This window comes from Pleurodeles waltl, chromosome 2_1, assembly GCF_031143425.1.
Source record: "Pleurodeles waltl isolate 20211129_DDA chromosome 2_1, aPleWal1.hap1.20221129, whole genome shotgun sequence".
Classification (NCBI taxonomy): domain Eukaryota; kingdom Metazoa; phylum Chordata; class Amphibia; order Caudata; family Salamandridae; genus Pleurodeles; species Pleurodeles waltl.
The window spans coordinates 843,282,957-843,308,591 of record NC_090438.1 but is presented as its reverse complement, the minus strand read 5'-3'; the positions used below and the strand labels follow the sequence as shown (position 1 = coordinate 843,308,591).

The 25,635-nt window shown below is 42.5% G+C and overlaps 1 protein-coding gene across 2 annotated transcripts in view; it reads left to right on the top strand.

The window, feature by feature from the left end:
* LOC138269366 (pyrimidine-specific ribonucleoside hydrolase RihA-like) overlaps window positions 1–25,635 on the top strand; it is a 110,931-nt gene that overhangs the window by 73,773 nt on the left and 11,523 nt on the right. For both annotated transcript variants that reach the window (XM_069218790.1, XM_069218789.1), the window contains exon 3: window positions 4,675–4,786. In XM_069218790.1, coding sequence (XP_069074891.1) covers window positions 4,675–4,786 — 112 coding nt within the window. The remainder of the gene's footprint in view (window positions 1–4,674; window positions 4,787–25,635) is intronic.

Sequence of the window (25,635 nt, the reverse complement as noted above, 5' to 3'; positions counted from 1 at the left end):
TGTGAAGCATTTGATAGCTGATTTGTTGCTGGTAGCGTCTGAGGGCATATTTGTAGGTGCCTTTGTCGGTGTTGTCCTGACTTTGTCTCCATCTGCATTCATGTTGTTCATGCAGTGCCGTTTAGTGAGATTGAGCTCTTCCTTGTTTCAGATTTCTTGCTGTCTGGTTCTCATGGCTTTGTTGGCCTTCAGAAGAGCCAGCGCAGGCAGTGATCCAGGCGTTGAAGTTGGAGATGGATTTGAGGAGGTTCTTTTTGTGTCAAGCCTGGTGGCGTAGGAGTTCAGAAACCAGGTTTCTTCTGAAATCTTGTTTCAGTCCTATCATGAACATTTGGTAGTGGTGTTTCTGTGGTGATGTGGGATTGGTATGTTTAAGTTGGTGAGGGCATAATCGGACCAGGTGATCAGCATGGGCTTGTATACTGCAATGTCAATAAAGCTAGTGAAGGTGGAGTACAGTAGGGTCAGCAGCATATGTGGGGCCTTCCATTCGCTGGTGCAGCAACATTGGGAGATGCAACTGGCATTTAGGGCTCAGAGGGTTGCAGTGGAGTAGCAACAGAGGGAGACGGGTAGCAGAAGGTCCAGGGATCCTGGTGCCAGGTGGGGACAAGGCACAGAGCAGGAGAGGACGAGCTTGCCTTTGGTTCTATAGCGGCTCATCTGTGCTGTGGCTGCCATTAATTGAAGCAGTTTTATGTCACTTTCTGTGCCGATGGATTAAGGGGAAATCACTGTCACTTTTAGTGCATAGGGATGATGAGAAATCCAATGATGTAACTTCCTATGCAGATGGATGATGGCTAAATAGTCCACTTGCTTGACGTCTTCTTTTAAAGACGATTTTGGACTGAAACCAGTGATGCTATTTTTTGAGCATTTGGATTTTAGGAAATCTACTGATAACACTTCCTGTGCAGATGGATAAAGGGAAATCAATTTCATGACTAATGTGGACTTTACAAGATAATTTCATTCATTCTTTGTTATGTATTTATGATTAATTGACAAGCAACAAAGATATGGTAACCTTTGTCAATGTTGACTACGCAACAATGTAGAACATTACAAACTATGGCCCTTATTTATGGGGTTTCGGCATAGGGCAGCCCACAAGTCATCTTGCAGCCAAGTGAAAGGGCAAGAATGCACCGTATTTATTCAATATGGTGTATTCTTGTCCTGCAGAATCTGAAGAATTTGGTAACTCTGCCACCACTGCAGAATGCAGCACGCATGGGAAGCGGAAAAAACAATGAGAACTAAAAATATTTCTCCTCATTTCCCCTCACCTTGGGATGTGTAAGGTTTTGGCACTGCTACAAGTTTACGTAATTAAGTACATCTGGGGCAGCGTCAGGATCTGTGGGTGTTGCATGAGAAAACCCACTGCAACACTCATAGAATACCTCTGTGGCGCAAAGTAAGGTAAGGCAGTGACTTGGGCTGCTTTACCTTACTCTGTACCAATGAGGCCATTCGAAGCCATGCAAAGGGGTTTTACTTGTCCTCATAGATATGGTTTAAAGGATGAAAGGGTGGCCTTTATGCCTTGGCATTTCTTGGGTCACCATGGTTTCCACCCAATGGAAAATCATTTTTTATTATCAAAATACAACCAATAAGTAATATGGCACTTGATAGGCTATGTTTAACCATGTTGATTACAGAAAGAGGCACTGTCAGGAAACCTCAGAATATAAGAATGTTATGTACATCAAGGGTGTGATTCAGGAAAGAAATAGTAAACATTGGAAATCTCCAGTACACTTCCGTCTGTTATACACATCATATAATAATGTACATGAAACCTTAACAGTGGGGAGGGGTGGGGGGGGTAGGGTGATACAGGGGTTATGGAGGTGTTAAGTGACCAGGATGGGTTATTTCAGCGTCTTCATGAAACAGGACAATCCAATCTACGTTGTTTTGGGATGAACAGATGTAATTAAGCTTGGGTGAAATTAATAATTCCGCCAGCAGAATCGGCGGAATTTGGAAACTCTACTTTACTCTTGTAACGTGGAATTACTTATAAATTCCACCACTTCTCTGGTAAAATTATTCTAAAGTAAATTGTTTCTAAAGAGGTTTGGAAGAGGGAGCAGTCCCTTTATGTTTAAAAATCACTATAGATTACATTTAGGGCCATATTTATACTTTTTGATGCAAAACTGCGCTAACGCAGTTTTGCGTCAAAAAAATTTGCGCCGGCTAACGCCATTCTGAAGCGCCATGCGGGCGCCGTATTTATTCAATGACGTTAGCCGGCGTTAGCCGCCGGCGCTGCCTGGTGTGCGTGGAAAAAAACGACGTACACCAGGCAGCGCCGGCGTAGGGGGATATGGAGCTTGGGCGCCAAAAAATGGGGCAAGTCAGGCTGAGGCAAATTGTTCGCCTCAACCCGATTTGCGCCATTTTTTTCGACTCCCAACCCCCATAGAAATGACTCCTGTCTTAGCAAAGACAGGAGTCATGCCCCCTTGCCCAATGGCCATGCCCAGGGGACTTCTGTCCCCTGGGCATGGTCATTGGGCATAGTGGCATGTAGGGGGGCACAAACCAGGTCCCCCTATGCCACAAAAAAAAAAAAAAAAACACTTACCTGAACTTACCTTAATGTCCCTGGGATGGGTCCCTCCATCCTTAGGCGTCCTACTGGGGTGGGCAAGGGTGACAGGGGGGGTCCCTGGGGGCATGGGAGGGCACCTCTGGGCTCCTTCCGAGCCAACAGGTCCCTTAACGCCTGCCCTGACCAGGCGCTAAAAAACGGCGCAGAAGCGGCCGTACGTCATTTTTTTTGACCCGCCCACTCCCGGGCGTGAATTTTGCCTGGGAGTGTAAATACGGCGCACATGCCTCGGAGTAAATTTTTTAGACGGGAACGCCTACCTTGCATATCATTAACGCAAAGTAGGTGTCCACGCTAAAAAATGACGCAAACTCCATGGACTTTGGCGCTAGACGCGTCTAACGCCAAAGTATAAATATGGAGTTAGTTTTGCGTAAAAAAAAAAAAACGATGCAATTCCGGCGCAAACAGAGTATAAATATGCCCCTTAATCTGTAGTGGTTTTTAAACAGAGGGACTGCTCCCTCTTGCGTCACTGTTTAGAAACCACAGCAATGCATACAACTACTGCAGAGTATGTAAGGGTGCCGAGAGGTATACACTGCAGAATGATATGGTGCATACCACTCAGCTGCGGTCCCCTTACATACTCTGCCACAATCACTGCAGAATATGTGAGGGCACTGAGTGGTATTTAGCTACGCTATTTACTTAACACTAAAAGCCTTCTAGCGGCCATTTTTGGATGCAAGGGTGTATTTTGTACTAAGAAAACAGCGCCAAATCCCCACTCTGCCCCTTTGCAGAATCTTGTGGAATTTTTATGTAATTCCCCAGAATTCCACCAGTTCTGCTTACCTCTATATATAATAGTAGTAGCCCCAAGCATTTTACTGAATGTGCCCTATTCCCATTTGGAACATCATCCTGTGAACTGAAAAGTAAGGAAGAAGAGGAGGGGGGTGAGGGAAAAGTGTATGTTCAGCCTGAACAAATGCAAGGCTATGTTTATAGTGCACTCTCTCACCAGCATAAAATTCCTATGTGAAACAAGGGACGGCATAAGGATGGCAAAATGAGGTAGGTGCAAAAGAATTAGCCTTTGCGGATGGCTCATGAGCTTGATCAAAGTTAGTCCCAACGAATGGAAACTACACATGGCAGGCATAATCTTCCACATTTCCTATGGGCTATCATTTTGGAAGGTCTCAGCAGCCTCAGTTTTATGTTATCCCATACAAAGCCCTTAATGCACTTCTAAATGGATCGCAAGAGTGAAGTCTTGACCAACAGTGACAACATACGTAGTACATACGTAAATCAGGGGACTGCCACCATCTCCACAGGCTGTATTCTGCCCTATAATGATCGATTCATCTATGACCATTTTGCATAATCCACTTTAGCTCTGACTATGAGTGGGTCCAGGTTGTTTGGCATCATTCTTTCCAGATCTCTGTTGATGTATAGGTAGAAGTATTTAAGTGCTTAGATTTCCACCGCAATTTATAATCCACAATGTTAGCTTTCTTTGTGGCATGGGGCTATGCCTCACTCTTATCCCAGTTGACTCAGTAGTCTAATGTTTCTGAGAACTCAGTATGTGTATATATCAAACGCCTCTAGTATTGATCTGGACTGCTTGATTTCATGCTGGGCACCCCTGAATTAAACGGATCAAAGATCATTCATAATTAATTAGAACATTGAACTGTTACCAATAACTGTAGCTTTCATAATAATGTTTGTTATATTTAGTCAATACAATGGTCGACATGCAAGTCTCCATATTACACATATAAAGTCTGAGAAGCGATCACACGGATGGTCATTTGTTATGTTTGTTAATTCCAATAATTAACAAAAAGAGTGCTGAATAATAAGTAAAGAGCGAAGTTTGCCTTTTGACACCAACTAAATAGCAAGTGTAGCAGACCTGTGTATTATGACAAATTCAACACCTTATATTGAATTTTATTGTTCATTGGTGATTCTTTTAAACTACGTTAAGACATTCTAGAATTATGTGTAATTTGTCCTTGTTGCAAATATTACAGTCATGCACAAAATAATTAATGACTTCTTGTTATTGTTTTGTCCAGCTGACTCTGATTGCCACCGGGCCATTGACTAATCTGGCTATGGCAGTAAGAATGGATCCGTCCTTTCCCAGCAAGCTTAAAGATTTGTATATTATGGGAGGAAATATGGAATGTAAGTACCATTGATACTTTATGTAACTCTGTTGGAAGTGATCAGAGGTGCCAGTCACTAATGCCGACATGACCAAGTCTCTCTCAACTTCCAAAAACCTGAGTACTTGGCTACCAACACTGCTATTTCTGCTCTCTACTCGGAATGTTTCAAGTTATTTTTACATTTTGGGAGATTTGTATACTAAATATGTCTCCTTTAGGACTGTGAAGTGCTGAGGGTCTCTTTCAACAGTGATGATTCAGCAGTAAAGATACTGGACTATTAAGTGTGGTTCATGAACCGTGCTTAAAAACAATTTCACAGAACACCCATGTTCAAAAGATATAACATTAACAACATGTAAAGTAGGGAATGGAAAATGACTTCACTAGTAAAAAAAATTGAAATTGCTTTTTTGAAATCAACAAATGATCAGCAAGAGTATAATATAAAGTTATTGAAAATAGTAAACATGGACCAATGCTGATAGGAAAAGGCTATCCTCAGCAAAATCAAGTTCTGTTTGATTTGGTTTGTGGCTAGCTGTGTGGAAAGAAATGTGATATACAGGTAGAGGGGTGTGCAGGAAATGTTATTATAATCTAAAGGTTCTGATCCAAAAAGAGGCCAGTACTCCTGCCAGGGATTCTGCTATACCTGATATATGTAAGCTGTCTTTAGTGAACGTATCTTTCAACATCAGTTGTCTTGAGGCATATCACCCTACAGGTTACTCTTACCTTTTTAAGGGCCTTCATTCTCCAGGCTAAAACTCTTCGGTTTCACCGATATCCATAATATATCATGTTTTAGTTTCCATCTAATGTAGTGAACACTGCACATTACCTCCCGCTCAGAACAGCAGTAACCAATCAAAAGTCGAAGCCATTTTCCTTCCACCACTACCTTGAAATAAACCAGGAAGTCCAGCTGCATTGCCTCCCTCAACCGGAGAGCTTCTCTATCTACACTGTGTGTTCTCAGAAAAGGTCAGAGGAGGTCAGTGACTATTGCTGTAAGGTGATAACAATGGCATTAAAACACCACAACTAAACTAAGACAATATGTCTGCTTCCCACACATCAGGCACATTTTCCACTATTATGCATACACACAAACTTCAAAATTGCGTACTGCAAGTCTATACCTCTAACCCAACAGCCCACTGTACCCCATTCCTCACCACACACATATACATGCTCAAAAGTGTTCCAAAATTCTTTCATTTGGAGAACCTTCACATTTATCTCAATCTTGTAGCTTTTAGAATTTTAGACCTGTTACTTTATGTAGCTCAATTCACATTTTGTTAAAGTTCATCACTGTACTTTACGCATTCTATTTCCATTCATGCTTCTTTGAACATTGTTCTTAAAGCTGTTCATGTCATAAAGGTATATGAGAATGATTCAGTCTATTGTATTTATATTCCATGTTGTGTCTATAGTAAAATACAATTATTATGCACGTTTTGCAACGTTTGTGGCTTTCTCAAGGCTCAAAGTAAGCACAAACATAAATAAAATAAAATAAATGTTTGGTAACTTCAACAGTAAACCTGGACTTTTGTAAAATAGAGATCATAACCATCCAACTAATAACAACCTCTTTTCCATAGTATATATTTTTCACCCCTTGTAAGAAAATGCATCTTTTTGCAAGTTCATCCCCACCTTTTTCGACTCTCGTGACCAGACCTCATTGCCAATGTTTAACCCTATACAAAAGTGTGCTTAATTGTCTACCCCCAATTGGCAGGCACTGCCTTACTTATAAGTCCCTAGTATATGGTCCCTAGATTCTCAGGGCATGTAAGGCAGAGTGCCCACACAGGACTGCAGCACTATCTGTGCCATCCTTCGTGTACAAAACGTGAAAGGCACTTCAGACTGCCACTGTAGACTGAAAGGGCAGTGTTCCACTCTGCTAACTCAACTCTGCCATTAACCTTAAAGTGAAATGATCACTTCCCTTAAGTATATATGTCAGACTCTCCTAACGCTGGCTTTCCAAGGCCTATGGCAGGGACCAATATATTCTAAAGTGCAACATATGTTTATCTAAGTCTTTCCAGCAACACTTCCAAATTGTTGTTTTGCTGGGGAAAGTTAGGCGCCCCATTAGCTAACACAGGTTAAATGGCTTACACTTAAACCTGAATTGGCCCACCTAACAAGGTCAAGTAAGGTATCACATTAATGGGAAAATTAAGCCTTATCTAAGGATCAGATCAGATGTAAAGTCACTATTAATTTTATGTAACTTATAGAATGTTGCTACCCTGCACTCCAGCTAGTACAGTGGCCTCACAAAGGCCATTTACATACAAATGGGTTTCTGACCTCCTGGAGAGAGAGGTGAACAACTCCCAGGCCCTGGAACAAAAGTGGTCTTGTTCTAAAGTTGGGAATTTACTTTAAAATCTCTCTGGTGGCCAGGTAGCTGTGCAAAGTATCCTTTTTTCCCCTCTAGACCTCGTCCCTGTCGGATTTGGTCACCCAAGTCAGGCCGAAACACTTAAACTAACTTCTCCAATCTTTCCAAAAGTTTTCAAACTCTACATTTACCAATGTTTTTTTTTTTTTTGGTTGCATTTAAAAGTATTTAAAAGTTCTAAAATCTATAACTCCGGAACCCACTGGCTGATTGTCTCTTTATTGATGTGTGATTTTCACATTTCACTATATGATGCTGTTAAATGCTTTACACTAAGGCCCTGATTTATACTTTTTGGTGCAAAACTGCACTAATGCAGTTTTGCACCAAAAAGCATAGCACTGGCTTTCACCATTTCTTTGCACCAGCCAGGCACCATATTTATGGAATGGTGCAAGCCTGTGCAAAGGGTAGGCTGGCGTGCAAAAAATGACATTAGTTGGGTGGGGCTGGCGGTATGGAAGAAGGAGGATTTGCACCAAAAAATGATGTTAGGCAGTTTAGAGTAAAAAAAAAAGACTCTAACCTGCCTAGAGTCATTTTCTGATGCAAAACCATCCATACCACATGACCCCTGTCTAAGAAAAGACAGGAGTCATACCCACCACCCCAATGGCCAGCACAGGGGACCAGGGTCCCCTGGACATGGCCATTGCACCCAGTGCCATGTAGGGGGCCCATTTCAGGGCCCCCAATGGCACTTAAAAAAAATACTTACCTGTACTTACCTATACTTACCTGGGATGAGGTCTCCCATAATCCGCTGTCCCTCTGGTGTGGGTGGGTGTGTCCCTGGGGCCTGGGGAGGGCACCTGTGGGCTTATTCCATGGTGTTCCACCATGGAAATAAGCTCCCAGGTCCCCTACCCCTACCCTGACCCAGGCGTAAAAAAATGGAGCAAAGCAAGCTTTGCACCATCTTTTGACCCCCTCCTGTGCGTGATTTTAGCACAGGGGATAAATATAGCGCTAAGGTCATAGAGTAATGTTTTGCACGGGAACACCTACTTTGCATCTTATTGACGCAAAGTAGGTTTCACCATCCAAAAAATCACTTTAACTCCATAAATGTGGCGCTAGACGGGTCTAGCTAAAGTATAAATACGGAGTTAGTTTTGCACCGAAATTGCGTAAAACAATTATGAAAATTTGGGGCAAAACAAGTATCATTATGCCTCTAAGTTCTTTTACTGAGCCTTACTGCTTGCAGCCACAGCTACCCAGGTTTCGCTAGAGGTTAAGTAAACAATACTGTTCTTTCCTCAAAAGATCTCTGTTAGTGTACTCCACGATAAGGTTATCTAGCCCTGTCATATGGTACACCCAGATTCTCGCATTGGTGCCTTGCAGTGGTATCCAGAACTTGTATTTCGCTGTAGTATATAGTTAATGAGTTGATGACCACTGATAAAGGACTGACTGAGTCAACAATGAGGTAAATTTCTTGAGTTACCAAGTTTTGAAAGGCCCCTGTTTGCTAGAAGAAAAGGCTTTGGTTGTGAAAAAGTTGTTTTTCCTACAAAAAGTCTTCAAAGATGAAGAGGAATGGAAGTATGAGAGCTATGTGCAGGAAGAGAAAACGTGATCCTGGGAATACTGCATCTAGGGAAGAGCTTACTATTGCCCTCAAAGCTTGGGAGATATCCAGTAGGGCCCAGGCCTTGCTTGAGGAAGAGATGACCCCCCCACTGACATTGGAGTTGTTGGATGCAGCAGGATTTGACTACATGGGAGGGAATGAGAATTCAAATGGAGTCCCTACAGTGAGATCAAAGAGGAACTCCCTGGCCCCTGGCTAGGAGTGAAAGAGGTTCAACTTCTGGGAGGAACCAGCCAAATTAACCAGTCCTTACAGCCCAGCTGAACCTGCTGGAGATCAAGAGGAAGATGGTAATGTGTCAAAATGGTATGCCTTCCCAACAGAGGCATAATGAGGAGAAATATCCTTATCTCCCCTTGTTATTTCCTCTTTCTGTGTGTGCTACATTTTGCATTTCGTTCCTTCCTGCCCAAAAATAATCCTGCCTGTTTCTCATGCACCCTTGAACCATGGCACAAGTGTACCTGAGTTGGCGATTGGGAGCATTCAGTGCACCCGCACAGAAAAGGAGCAAGAATGCATCACATTTTAATAGATATGGCACGTTCCTGCTCTCCCTGTCACGCAGAACAGCGCAACAAGTTGTCTTCTTGTGTTGTGTTTTGTGACTAAATTATAAATCTGCCCCTGAATATCTGTTAGCTGAAGTGACACCACAGAGGGAATAATGTTACTTATCAATAATAAAGAGAGCCACAGTATTAGTTTTTTTCTGACCTTGTGATTTGGTGTCTCTTTTAAGATGAAAAGAGGAGTTTTGTAAGTTATTGAAATAGCAGTACCTTTACAATTCTGCCTTCTGTTTTGTTTGCTTTACATTTTGGAATAGTAAACAAAGTCACTGTTTCTGATCTTAAAGGGAGGCTTGTGGTATGTTTTGTAAATGTGTTGACCTTAACCCCTCGGCTGCCCTGGATGTAACGGTTACGTCCTGGGCAGCACTGCTCGGGTGCCCAGGACATAACTGTTACGCCAGATAGGGGCCCACGGGCGCCTGGCACCCTCCTGCCCTGGTCAGGGATGGAAGGGGAATCACTCCTCCTTACACCCCCAACCCCCTGTGAGGCAGAGGATGCCCCCACAGAGGAGAAATGCAAAAGCATTTCTCCTCCTATCACGTGGAGGGGACGAGAGAGGCATGAAAGGAGAGGAAAGGCCTTTCCTCTCCTTTCATGTCTCTCTCTGCATTTCTGATGCGATCGGGAAGCAGAAATGCCACTAGACACCAGGGAATTGTTTTTGTTTTTGTTTATCTCATAAGGGGACCGGCCCCTTGGGCAAGAGCTGCACCCCAGGGGGCAATTTATTTTAGGCATTTCACTGTCTCACATGCACTAATAAATCCCTCAGTTTCTAATTGGATTCTTAGGTTGACCACAATCATAGACTTATCTGCATGTGTAGTAAATCCTATCTTGTTTTAATGGGAAGCAACAGTTAGCTTAGCCTTATGCCTTCTAGACCCGTGCCCCCATCACCCAGTGACTTTTAACATACTTAGGCCCTCATTACAACCCTGTCGGACGGCGGTAAAATGGAGAAATGTACTGCCAACATGTTGGCGGTACATTTCCCCATATTACGACATTGGCGGTTTGCCTCAAGCAAAACGCCAATGAACCACTCCGTCCGCAACGGCGGTAACAGCAGCCGGGATGGAGACTTCAGCCAGGTGGCTGTCACTAGCCCGCCCGCGGGATTATGACCCGCCTACCGCCATGGTTTTCGTGGCTTCCTTACCGCCACAAAAACCATGACGGTAGGCACCATCAGTGACCAGGGATTCCTTCCCTGCCACTGATAGGGGTCTTCCCCGCAACCCTCCCCCTCCCCCGGTTTCCCTCCCACCCCTCTCTCACTCCAGATACCCCCAACATGCATGCACCTTCACACACCATCAAACACACGCATATACACACTTATACCCACATTCATCCACGCATGCATACATCCATTCATACTGACATCCACACACACTTACATACATACATGAACACATGCATTCACACAACACAACATACACGCTCTCACACATCCATACATGCACACTTGCATCCACGCACACACAAACATAACACACACACCCCCACATGCACAGACAACACCCCCCATCCCCTATTGGAACACCCAACTTACCTGATTTTAGGGGGTCGTCCGGCAGGTTGACCAGCAGCAGTATCCACCAGCAAAACACTGCCAGGCAGTAACATGTGTCATGATACGGTCTGCGGCAGTTTACTGGTGCCATCCGCCGGCATGGCTGCAGCCGGAATGCCGCCATCTTTCGGGTGGAATTCGGGCTATGGTCATAATTTGGCAGACAGGTGGTACCCGTGGCAATGGTATTTTGCCAGCCGTCGCTGCTGCGGTTGCGGTTTGCACCGCCAATGTCATAATGAGGGCCATAGTTTGCTCTGTTTTAGCACAATTATTTAAATATATTTTTCCTAGATGGCTACATTGTTTCTAGTTAGGCCAATGGTTTAGTTGAATGTTATCAGTGCCACCGCGCTAAGGCGTCACTATCAAGCGACAAAGATATATAAACAGTAGGTATTCACATTGGGTACTTTCATTATTTGCGCCTTCAAGGGAATTGTTTACATTCAGTCAATCAATCAACAAATTTATTAAGCGCGCTACTCACCCAGTAGGGTCTCAAGGTGCTCTGGGGGGGCGGGAGGGAAAAAAGGGGGGTGCTGAGTTACTGTTCAAAAAGCCATGTTTTGAGGTGTTTTCTGAAGGTTAGGAAGTCCTGGGTCTTGCGTAGGTTGGTGGGGAGGGAGTTCCAGGTCTTGGAGGCAAGGTAGGAGAAGGATCTACCTCTGGAAGTGGTGCAAAGGATGCGGGGGACTGAGGCGAGGGCGAGGTCAACCGATCGGAGGAGACGAGTAGGTGTGTGGAAGTTCACTCTTTTTGTTGAGGTAGACTGGTCCAGTGTTGTGGATGGATTTGTGGGCGTGGATGAGGATTTTGCAAGAGATCCTTTTGCTGATAGGTAGCCAGTGAAGGAGTCTGAGGTGGGCGGAGATGTGTTCGTTGTGTGGGAGGTTCAGGATGAGCCATGCGGCTGCAACCTGGATCCGCTGGAGTTTCTGTTGAAGCTTGACTGAGGAACCAGCGTAGAGGGCATTTCCGTAGTCTAGTCTGCTGCTGATGAGTGCATGGGTGACTGTTTTCCTGGTTTCTCTAGGGATCCATTTGAAGGTCTTACGCAGCATGTGGATGGTGTTGAAACATGAGGAAGTTGTAGAGTTGATTTCCTGGGGCATGGAGAGAGAGGAGTCTAAGATTATGCCGAGATTGCGTGCATGGGTGGAGGGTGTTGGGGGTGGTCCTAGGGCGGTGGGCCACCAGGAGTCGTCCCATACTGTCCTGTTGGGGCCAAAGATGATGATTTCGGTTTTGTTGGAGTTGAGTTTGAGGTGGCTTGCCGTCATCCATTTGGCGGTGGCGAGGAGTCCGGCGTGGAGGTTTGTCTTGGTGGTGGTGGGGTTCCTGGTGAGGGAGATGACGAGCTGGGTGTCGTCTGCGAAGGATATGATGGTGATTCCATGGGGGCGGAGGATGTTGGCGAGCGGGCCATGTAAATGTTGAAGAGAGTAGGGCTGAGGGAGGACCCTTGGGGACCCCCTCAGATGATCTTGGTTGCTAGGGACATGAAGGGGGGGAGGTGAACTTTCTGGGTTCTTTCAGCGAGGAAGGAGGTGAGCCAGTCGAGGGCTTTGTGTCGGATTTCTGCGTTGAAGAGGCGTGTTCGGAGGATTTGGTGGCAGACAGTGTCGAAGGCTGCGGAGCGGTCCAGGAGTATGAGTGCAGCGGTCTCGCCCTTGTCAACTCTGGTTCTGATGCAGGCGATGAGGGAGGTCTCAGTGCTGTGGTTCTTGCGGAATCCAGATTGGGAGGTGTCGAGTGCGGTAATTAATTGCCGCCCCAAGCATGTCTTGTTATCTATTGTTTGGGAACAGACCTACATCAGGGGTCCGATCAGATCTGAATAAGTACATCTCATACAGACAGATAGTCGGAGGGATTCCGACCAGATGCCATTGCTGCTATCGATGCTGCACATCACTTTGACGCTGACCCAGTCTTCGTGTCCCAACTGAGTCTGATCTAGAGACCTCATTTCAAGGTAATGAGGATTGGAAGATTTTTCACACCTAGCTCTCTTTAGGTCATGGGATAGGTTCATCATGTTAGGGTATTAGGATATATATCTCATGTCATTCTATTTGATTGCAAGATGGTGGGGGTCTTCGTATTAATGACTCTCATCTTTACACTTATGTTTCTTGCACTGTTCATTATCCTAATCATTGCAGCCCATGCAACGTATCGCAGATTGCAGTATTGCATAACACCTAAAGAAAACTTCACTGAATCTCCTTCATTGCCTGTGTGTTTGACTGAGACATGTTGTTCATGTGAGGAAGTGGTAATGTCCATTTAACCACGACACTCCCTGAGATGTCGCACTTGAGTTCATGCAAAAAGGCTTCCACAAATCACCTTTCACTGTTTGGGGTTTTTGGTGAGGTGCTGCTTGTGAGTAAGGAGGGTTGTGATGACAGTTGTGACTTGTTGTAGGACTGGCATAGTGACCTACAAACATAAGTAATGATCCTTAAACCAGCAGTCTTGCCTAGAGCAAGAGTCGAACTATGACACATGCCTATGACTAATTAGTTGGCATTCCCTAAGAACTTAATTAAAGGCCTAGGGCTCAGATTGGAAGGACCACTGGGGAGGGGGTGTTTGAGGTGTTACACCCACCTAAGAAAAATATTTTATGGTAAATAGTTGGGTACAAGTGGTTTCAGTCAGGTATTGCGAGGTGCCTGTCAGTTTTACCAGAGAATTTTACTTATACACTGACAAAAAATACACACTGTCCTTTTCTCTGTTATGTAAGCCTTCCGACATGCTGATTATTTTTTTACAAAGTCTTGTGTTTTCTTTAATTTAGTAACCCTACCACTCTGCATTCCTCTCACTTTCCACTGCCCCCAAGCCCTTCTCAAGTGCAGTCCTTGTTGGAGAATGTATTTTAACACTAAATGCCAGCGTGGTTGTTGGGAAATCTGAAGCTCACACTCCCTCAGGAGTATAGATAAGGAGGATCACTTGGAAGCTCGCAATCCAGCTTCTTGAGGACAGATCTTTAGAACCTTGTTGCTAAATTGGATTCTTGTGGAAAGAAGACAAGCAAATATAATGCCCAGCTCCTTATAGTATTCACAAGCAATCTGAAAACCAAGATAATATGACCTGCTCTGTCAAAGGCCACAGACAACTGCCATAGCATTACCTTTGTTTCATATCTTCTAATATCATTCTTAAATCATCAGAGACAAAAGTCACCATCTATTCAAATCTAAGTCTGACAGGAAAATCCTCTGAGGTACTATCAGAATCAGAAATACTGCATTGGAACAGTAACAGCTTCCTCAAATAGTTTTGCTAGATACAATAGAATCAGTGCTTAATTTGAGCTAGTGTTTGCCAGTGGGGGTCACTGACACTTTTTTCTGGGGACTGGCATGGTATTTTTCCACATTAGATATTTCACAATAGAAGTAGAGGGAAATACACAAAAATTGGAAAGATGGAGAAAGTCCGAAAAATTGTCACAAAGGGAGAAAGTAGGAACCTGCAAATGTGAGAGAAAGCGAGAGGGACTGTCTTGTAGTCAAATAAAGAGGAATGATTTGGATTTAAGACTACCGGCTTTGGTATTTGGTGTGTCAAAGTTTAATTGGACTTGTCAAGTGCTTCTGGGCAGAGCTTCATCACCGGAACTCTTTCTTTTAAAAATTAAGCACTGGATAGAAGCATGATGTGTCTAGAATGTGACAAATTATATACCCCACAGCCTTATTTCTTTAGGGAGGGCAGGTGATTGCTTTCTTTAACTTAGTCACAGTATGTACAGAATCGTTAATTATATTCACATCACCAAATGGAGCTAACTGGAGCCCCTTTACAGGTAGGTTAAGCAAATATTAAAGGGAGATCCTGATGATTTACTATGCTACTTTGTAGGTTTCAATAGAAAGGGGAAAAACCAAGGATGTATAACATTTGCTTAATTTGCTTTTGCATATTTATGTGAAATGTTGCAAAATTACACAAAGTTCCATATGACTACACAAAACGCAAATCAGTAATTGCATGCTACACTTTAGTGTGAAATTCATCCGCACATCAATTTATGCCACGAGGATGGATTTGAACAGAAGGAACGTCTACTCACATTCAGCTGCTCTTGTGTATTTGCAGTAAAAGTTTACTTCAAACTTTGCAGCACAGTTTTATAGTGAATATCTCGTAATCATGTGAAGTAGCTTGGTGGTGTAATTTAGTGTGTTTCCCCTCACAACTGTAACATGAAATTCCTGAAATTACATCAGCTATGCCAGTGTAATGGAAATTTTGCTCAGTCCTAGAGAAAAACCAAATACCTTATTTTCTTTTTACCAATGTAACCTCTTTATAGTTAACCTCCTATAATAGATCTAGCATGTTGGAAATCTTCTATTGTCTGTTAGATTTATTCTGAGAAAAGCGTTGACAATTGATTAACTAGTTATTGTGCAGCAGACAGCTCTGCCTCATGGTTTATTTGTTTCAAAATAATGTTATAGATGTCATTAGATGTAGTTGCCTCCTTTAACAGTTTCAGAGAAAAGTAGTTTTTTTGTGACCATAATCATATATTTACGTTTGCATGCAATTATTTCTGCTCTACTGTCTTTTAATAGCTTTTCCACCAGACTAGATTTCTGGTTCTGGAGAGAACTATAGGCAGTTTTGAAATTGTAGTTAAGTGTAACAATTTCCACCAAGACTATTACAACTAAAACCGAGACTAGTACACCACTGAATTATTTATGGTTGATGTCTGCATTTCCTTTTTGGTGTAGGTAATTTTTCATGGACAATGGGCCTGACTTAAGAGTTTGGCGAACAGGATTCTCTGTTGCAAATTTGAAGGAGTACCCTTCCCCCCAAACCCTCAGTCAGGGACAGCCATTTTTAAGAATTCCGTCAACGTAGCTCCTATCAGTCTTGTCAATACAAAGCATCCTTGGATGGCATAGCAGAGTAGGGACCGTCAGAAGAAGAACATTGCATTACACACCCTATTTAGGGTGAATGAAGTATTGTCTTTTTTTTCCTGTCCGACACCATTACATAAAACCTTGCAGTTAGAAACAGGAAAACAACTATCATGACTCCAACACCAAAGGAGTAAACACCCATGGTGTAGGGTTCATTATTGTTTTGCATTTAAACAAATATACTCCTGCTTTGGAGTTTGTTTTTGAAAAACAACACAGTTAAAAGGTTGGTGAACAGCCAATAAAAAAAAGACATTGGCCATCCACCATCTTTTTAGTACATTGTTAGGGAACCACCATGATGGTGGTTTTCTGCAATGTACAGAGATGACTGCTGGGCCGGCGTTGATCACTACATTTTCTGGTCAGTATCCTCCCAAACTCTAAATCAGACCCAAATTCTTGTCTGAAAGTAACCATTCAAGTTTAATATTGCATTATATAAAAAAACAGGCTGACTATGTTAGTTGTCTGGACTCAAAATACTCAATTTGTTCTGAGATCCTAACAACAAATCACAGAATTACACTGGGAACAAGTAGCTTTATGGTTGAACAATGAATCTATGAAGCCATATGTTACTATAATTGCACTGGAACACTCTATGTATACTGATGAATAAGGGCCTTATTATGACCCTGGCAGTCGGCGGTAATATGGTGTAAAGTACTGCCAACAGGCTGGCGGTACTTTCTACCATATTATGACATAGGCGGCTTGGTTGAAGCCAAACCGCCAATGTACTACACTGACCTCCATGGAGGTAACGGCCGCCGGGCTGGAGATAAGAATCTCAAGCCCGGCAGCCGTCACTGTACCACCTGTGGGATAATGATCCCTCCTACCATCATGGTTTTCATGGCTTCCTTACCGCCACGAAAACCATAGTGGTAGGCACTATCAGTGACAGGGAATCCCTTCCTTGTCACTGATAGATGTCTTTCCTAGCCGCACCCCTCTCCCCAGATTCCCCCCCACCCTGCCTTCCTCTACGAACCCCCTTCATTCACGCCCCTCCTTTCACACACGCACATATGCATACACACACCCATACCCACAATCATCCACGCACGCATGCATACATCCATTCACACACACATCCACCCCCACCTTCATACATACATGCAGACATGCATTCACACAACACAACATACATGCACTCACACATCCATACATGCACACACATTCGTCACGGAACAAACACCCACATACACGCACGCACAAACATTCACACACACACACCCCACACACACAACACCCCTCCCCTGTCAGAGCACCCACCTACCCGTGTTTAGACGGGTCCTCCGGCAGGAGACAGAACGGGGTGCTGCTGCCAGCTGTAAGTCCGCCAGCAGAACACAGCCAGGCTGTATAATGTGTCATAATACGTCTGTCAGCGGTATACTGGCATGGTGCAGCTGCTGACAGCAGTGCCACTTTACCGCCATCCGTTGGCATGGCCACAGTCAGATTTCCACCATCCTTCTGGCGGAAATCCGGCTGTGGTCATAAGATGGCGGGTAGCCGCAGCGATGGTCTTTTGGCGCTCGTCACCGTGGTGGTAGGCAGTTTTTACCGCCAATGGCATAATGAGGGCCTAAATTTCAAAAGTAAGACTGGGGAACCATGTATTCCAATAGAAGTTGGGTAATCAAGGCCATATGTACTAAAAATAAAAGTTAAAAAATTAATCACTTCAAATAACATTCAGTTTTTCTACAGGGGCCATCGTATTTAATTGCCCTCTTTTCACAATCAATGGCCTTTGAGTTCAATTATTGATACATTTATTTTGTACATGCCATATTGAAATGGCAATTCCAAATCATGAGTTGGTGCCACAAGTGACGGTGCAGGGCAAGTGAAGACAAATGAGTAGACAAAACAGTGCACAGAACATAAATGCCTTAACCATCAGGACATAAAATACAGGAATATAATCCTTATAAATTAATTTAACAGCATTTCTTACCATCCAGCAGTCAATGCAAATATGGGCAAAACAAGATTGTCGACGTTTCAACCCCTAGAAATCATTCAGTGGGGTCTTCCTCAGGACAGAATATAGTAACCTTGCCAAAAAATCATGTGTGAATCAATAACATGAACAACGTTTCAAGCAATTAATGCCCTACAGTTCATAAGAGGCCGGTGTAACCAGTAATGTATCAAACACAACTCCCTGTTCATGTCCAAGTGAAACCAGAACTGTGCATTGCCACCTACACCATGTTGTTGACAGTTACACCTGTGTTTTGTGAACTCAAGGGCATATTTAGGAGATTAATCACCTTGGACCATTGTCCTTTCGTCTATGTCCAGATTGTTAAGGCATTTGTGTTTTTTTGCACACTGTTTTGTCAACTTACTTGATTTAAAATGTCAATGTACAGAGTACAGAATAGCAATATGTGCAAATTACCATGAAATGTACATTTATTATCACTCAGTTTTTCGTTATAGTCCCCATTCCCAGTTGGGATTTGGTAAATGAATCAGTATCACATGTACAATACACCCTTTATGTTTTCCCATGGACATTTCACCAGGTAAAATGAGACAACATGTGTTGGGAATGATGGGCCATTAATCTGGAAAAGTGCAAAAGGTAAATTAAGATTTTCTTGCTAATATCATAATAAGGCCTACTTTGCAACATCAAAATTGCTGGTCCGTATTGTATTTAAAATTTCAGGTTTATATTCCCAAGGAACTCAGAATGAAAGTGTTAACATTGTGAAAGTGGGAGCCACTCTCAACACAAGACTTTTCTGAATATGTTCATGCAGTCATGGTTTATTTACTTGTTCCTGCATTTAGAAATCTTTCTGCAAGAAGATTCAGAAACATATCTGTGATCTTTTAATGAGTCTAGATGTATACTCGTGCACATCTGTGCTGCTCTGTTTGGTTGAACGCTTTCATTATTTAGCAGAGCAACTTCCACATTTGCTGCTGATGTTATAATTATTATATGCATTTGCTCTGTTTCTGGCTGAAGTGTGTGTGATGATAGGCTCCAGTGCTGTTTCCTGCTCAAGGGGGTAGTCGCACAAATAAAATGCCCCCAACTTCAACCATGTCCTGAATGGCATTGACCAACTGAGTAAACGGAGGTAGTGCATTACTCCCCAGCAATGTCTAGATATGCCTCTTGAGCAAACCTTTGAAGCAAGTAGGCCAAATTTTAAGTTTCACTGTTTAATTTGCAAGGAAAACTGTCCATACATCTAAAGGATTTCCAGGAAGTCTTGCATAGAAACTCATAAAATAAAACATCTAATGTTGCCTACTGAAGGTGTACCTACATAAAGATAAGTATGGAGTTTCTTCTTCAAGAAAATGCTTGAAAATGGGGTTGCATTGTCGGTTTTACTGCAGAATCTTTTAATGGATTGGTTAAAAAAAAATCAAAATTTGTACAAACAATTCTGAAAATGACTCCTGAAGTTTCACAATACTTGTATGATGGATCAAGCAAGTATCATCCTCAACAGTGACCCAGCCTCCAAATAACACATGGTAGCAAAATGTACTATGTTTACGTTCAATTTCCCCAAAAGGTCTCTAAAATGTCATAGTCAAAATAATCTGGTATGTGATTTTACGTCGCCTTTTATATTTTTACATGGGGCCTGTACCATTTTTCATACCTGTTTTCCTCCTGTTTCATTTCATTTTCCTCCTTGGCGGTCCAAGTGGTTATGCAACCACATATCATTGAGGCTCTAGCTGGTAATGCTGAACAGCTATGCTGACTCAGAGGGCAGCAAGGCTATGCGTCACATTAGACAGCTCACCCAGGCTAGGAAAACAAAGCCATCACTTGGGTAACAAAGACATTTTGGGTCCAGACAGCAGATATATCCCTAAGGTTACACAATCCTAGCAGACTCCAGTTTCACGTTGCACTCCACTTGATCATGCCATAAAAAGCTTTAGTGGTGGTCACTGACCCAGGGTAAAATATTGTTCATGCCTTATTCTACAAAGTAATGGGTATCTGGTCATTGTCAATTCTTTAATTCTCCCCCAGTGAAAGAGGTATCGAAATGTATGGTGGGATCAACATTTGGGTAAGGAGGTGCTAATGAATACTTAGGAAACACTTTGGAGAGATGTGCCAAAATGGTTGTACCATACTACTAACAGATTTCGCAAAATACTTTCAAGGGTCGTCAGAAGGTTTTTGGAGATGGTGGGTGGAGAGGGTGCAGCTCTCTTCATATAATGAACATGTCCCAATATAAAAATAAGAAATAAGTGTTAGCTCTACAAAGAATATAGTGGGTTACATAATAGAGGATACTTTTGTACACAAACATTAGCTTGACATATTCTGAAAAGAAAATATTAAAACCTGATACAAGCATTTTATTTCGACTCAGTAAATTAATTTCTCTAAAATGAAAGGTTGTGTATTTCAAAATATAACAGTTGTTACTCAAACAAAAAGTTGTCATTTTAATTAATCCACAGGTTTGTTGCCTGTAATACCTGGTTGCCATTTTCATTAAGTACTCAAATGAGCTACTTGCTCACAAGGACAGACTATATCTTGCATGCTCTTGTATCTAAATCATGTGTCAAGGATACCTGTAATATACTAGTTACAACTACCAATACTCACCCTCGGCCAGGATGCTGTTTTTTGATGTGAAAAGCTCCAAAATTCATATTCAGTGGGTCAACTAAGACCGTGTGTCAGGAGGATACTTTTCACACCTTTCCCCCCTCAAGTACTCATACTTTGGACTTAAATGTTTTAAAGGACCTCAGAATCCTCCAGCAGCGCACGCCTGAAGCTATACCTTACATAGGCTCTTCAAAATCAGGCACCTTTTCCTCACCCTGGTCCCTTATAAGATAATGAGGTTCCTGGACCTAGCAGATGTTCTTCCTTGGTGAAAATCTGGCAGGTCTTCATGTGAAAAGGCCTAGGCCATTGCTCCTGCTCTGAGAGCAGGCTTCACAACTCATTAGGGGGAGCACTGGCATCTGCCAGCAGACTAATGCTAATTAGCCAACTGGATGCTCAGGTAGGTGAAGTGTAACTTTTTAAAAGTCACTTTTTCTAACCATTGTCTAGAAATCATACTCCTTTAATAAATTGGATTTTTACAAATATTGAAAATAGTGGTTACATTGCCTCTATAGCTTATACACATCTAAAATTAGCAGACTTATGATTTTATTGTGAGCTTTAAGTTTTCTCTTAGGACAGCTTCAGCCCTTCACAGTGAAATAGCTTTTGAAGGTAAGTCAATATAGGTAAATGTCAACATTAAATTGTTGTAGGTACCACTTTTTATTACGGGGTACCTTACCTTGTTGGTTATACAGCCTACTTAAGGGTTGATTCTGGCTCAATATTATAGAAAAAGGCTCAGAAATTGGATTTCTTGACCCACTGGCACTAAGGTATTTGTCAAAGTGCCAATCTGAGACAGGAAGTCAGCTGGCCTGCAACCACCGCTCAGCCTGCTGAGTTATATCTAAGTGAGAACAATCCTATGAAATATCACAGGGATAATTTTTGGAACTCAAACTCTTTTTCATTATGGAAACACACTAAAGTGCACTAGAAAAAAGATTTAAAATATTTATTTTTAAAATGACGAAAACCCTATCCTAATACAAACAATATGAATAGTATGTATAACGAATATAAACAATGTAGCAACAAAAAAATTCACTATAAGTATAAAAATAAATATTATGGTAACATACTGGTAAATCATAAAGCTTTAAGCCTACACAGTTCTATTACCTGCACCAATCGTATCTCATGCTGCAGAGGTTGCATAGTATCTTCCCTGGGTGCTTAACAGCATGCCCTAGATGTGCAGCGCCCCCAGCAGATTTTCTCCATATGAAATGGGGATGCCCACAGTTGGAGGATTATTGGACAGGAGTGCTTGGTACGATGAAGGGCACCATACTAGTCAAAACGGTGAGCCATTTCCTGCTTGGGCTTCTGCCGCCACCAAAAACAGGAAAGAAGCATAATTTGTGCTGTTGGGACAGGTGCTGGTCTGGAAAAGCATAGCATTACATTGGATAGTGCGCATTGACAGTAATGCAGGGCGGAACCAGGAACTGTGGTGGGAGATGGTGGAATGATTGAGTGAGGTGGCTGAGTCACATGATGGTTTCCAGGGGCATTCACAGATGTTATCTCAAGCTTCACCTTCATTGTGGATATGCATGTACGGAGTGTGGTGTTTGCTGTAGTGGGAACTGCGCTGAGGTAATTGACGGTTAGTTGGCTGGGGGCTCAGACTGGACCCACTGTGATTTGTACTAGTAAATTATATGTTGTTGCTATGGGGGCTTTGTTATCCCACCTGGGTGGGGCCTCATGAACCCTGTGATTCTGAATTCCTTTTTGTGTCTCTCAACACTGCAATGTTTCATTTAATGGCATTTATTGTTTTGCTAATGGAAAATGCTAATAAACACAGCTTAAAAAAAGCTTTTCTTTATATCGAAATATACTATCCCATCCTCACTTCTTTGGCTAAATAGACTGCTCTCATCACCAACGGAAGGGTCTAATTCGACTGTCAATAACGTTACACATTAAGAGCCACATTTACAATGTTTTGGTTCAGGGTAGCGTCACAAGCCCTCTTGCTGCGCTGCCCTGCATCAAAACAAAAGGACAGGAATGCACTTTATCTGCAAGATACGACGCATTCCTGTTCTTGTCCCCTGCGCTGGCACACAAATTGCTGCCATGTGGCAACCTTGCACCATGGTGCAAGGATGCTTGCATTGCGGTGATGATTGTTTTTGTGCAGGAAGAAGCACCTTCCTGCACAAAAACAATCATGAGAGACATTTTCCTCTTTCCATGTGTGCTACATTCTGTAGCACACAGAGAAAGGGGTAGCGTAGGAAATTGATGCATTCCCAGGTTTATGAAGCCTTGTAAATCTGGGAATGCATCTGATTCCAGGGGTGTTGCGTGGGAACACCCACAGCAACACCCATGGAATGCCCCTTTCATGCAGTGTAATGCGTGAAAGGGGGCCTTATCTACAAGGCCATGTAAAGCAATGCAAAGTGGCTTTACATGGCCATGTAGATATGGCCCGGCAGCCTGCTCCGCTGCAGCATCAAAAAAAGAGCTGCACCATCGGCGCAGGCCACTTGTAAATAGGCCCTAACTTTCTCTAAACAAACATGCAGTGTTCAGTTTAAAATCAGTATTTGCTACTCTCGCCTGGATCAGATGTCAAACAGAAAATCATGTTGAATGAAGGCTAAGTGTGCCTCCCATTACCTTTCAGCAAAAGTAAGGTGATGCAGCTCAGTATGACCGTGGTGTCTGAAACTCTGGCATGAAATTCCTCTCTACCTCTCACACTTTGGCCAATATTTCACAGAAAATTATGGAATGCGACACTGCACCAAAATTGGCAGAGGTGCACTCCATCATTTTCACAATGCAGGGATGCGGCGTATTTAATACAACTTGACGCACCCCTGTGTTGTTCCCTGTGCTGACACGAAATTTATAGCCGAGTGCCAACGCAGCCACCCTTGCACCATGATACAAGAGTGGCTATGTTGAGGGGGAAATTGTTTTTGTGCAGGAAGGGACACCTTCCTATACACACAAAATCTGAAATGGTGATTTGCTCTTTCAATATGTGCTGTAGAATGCAGCACACATAGAAGGGGCAAAAAACGAGTCCTTGTTGCGCCCTGGTAATGTCACCCCTCCGGTGGCATTAGATTTTGGCGCTGCCTCAGGTTTACGAAAACTTGTAAATTTGAGGCAGCATCAACATGCAATGGGTGTTGCTGTGGCACGCCCACAGCAACACCCATTGCATGCCCCTTCTGTGCAAAGTGCTGCGTGTGAAGGGGCCATATTTACAAGGTGACATTAAGCCCCAAAAAGTAGCTTAACGCCACCTTGTAAACATGGTGCAGGGCATATCACCAACAGAGCATCACGTAAAGTGACACTCCGGTGGCGCTAGAGGCTCTTAAATATGCCCCTTTGTTATTAGCTTTTATAAAGTACCTGGTCATTGATAAATCTTTTAAAATAATTTAGCCGAAAAGGCTTTGGCAACCTCTCACTTACATATATTCTATGAAACCATACTTATTGTTTAATAAGGATAAACAAGAAGATACATTTTACGCTTCCATGAAACCTTGTTCATAATAACAAAACAATTATTGTAGCACAAACTCCATTTGTTAGAATAACATGAATAGATTTATGCAGAGTTGAGTATGTCATAGCAATGAATAGTGACATGAATACATTTGCATTTCATATTTATAAATTATATTCAAATTCCCAACATATGTAATTCAAAAACGGGAATACCTGAAATAAAAAAATATAATTATAACTTGGTTACATAGTTAATATTTATTAATAGTGTTCTTTTTGTCAAAACGGTTATTTTGAAAGATTCGCTAGCTGGTTCAAAAGCTGCGGGACTCAGGCTACACATGCAGACCTGAGCTATGTTTCCTTTGTCAGCCTAGTGGATGACACAGCATGCTCTGCAGTCCACCGGTGCTATTAACCTTTTCTGTGCCATTAATGTGATTCTTGCACCATTATGGCCTTACTGAGTAGTTAATTATGACAATTGGGAGCTTCCAATTTCACCATGGATTAGGGGTCAGAAGATCTACATTGAGGTCTGGACTGCAGTACCTCAGTGTGCACAGTTGAAAAAAATCATTGGGTACGGAGGTACTTGATGGAATAGTTCTGAGTGAACAATGGCTTGCCCTTAAAGGACCAAATTAAATCATAAAGGCAAACTGCAAGATAAGAGATGACTGAGGGTTCAAAAGCCAAAAGTTCCCAAAATATAATTATAACATTAAGTGGTTTGTTGTTTAAATGTTCGTTAGGGACTGGGAAATCAAATCTTCACATTTAAATATTTTGAGAAAAGACAGGTTTAAAACAAATCTGTTCTGTAAGTTAAAAAAAATAAAAAAAGCTTTTGTTTTAACACAGTACCTATGGTAGCCTGACAGCCCAACAGCCCACAAAACAATCCCTTAAACACCTTGGGTGGATAGCCAGCCCCGTACTTAACCCTCTGACAGTACTAACTTTGGCATGAAGGGAGAGGTGAAGCCTGGGGACACAAAATCACAGAACCATTTGAAGTCTTTTGCAAGATGAATGCTTTTGTCTGGCTGCAAGATGAATGCATTGAATAACAGCTGGTTTATTACAGTGCCATGTGGGGTGTGGAAAAAGACTGACATTGGATCCAGGGTAAGGAAATCATAAATAGCTGGCAGCTTGACATGCTTTCTGGATTACCTTGCAGAACACACACTGGATATGAGTTTTTAAGACACACTGATAATAAGCACTTAGTCAATATTCCAACCTGAGACAGACAAACTAGTGGACTGGAACCACTCCACAACCCATTGGGCATTACTTGAGTAAGGTGCGATCTAGGTAACAATCCATACTGTGAGATCTCACAGTGATAGTTAGTGGAACATAACCCTATTTCATCATGAGTAAGCACACTCAAAAAATTAGGGAACCAGGAATATATTTTTAACATTTATTAAAATTAAAATCCTGTCTTAGTACACTTTGTATGAATAGTAACAATAACAAAAATGAAGAAGATAGTGGCAATCATACGTATCAAAAGGTTGAACAATTGCAAATGTTGTAAAATGATGGCAACATC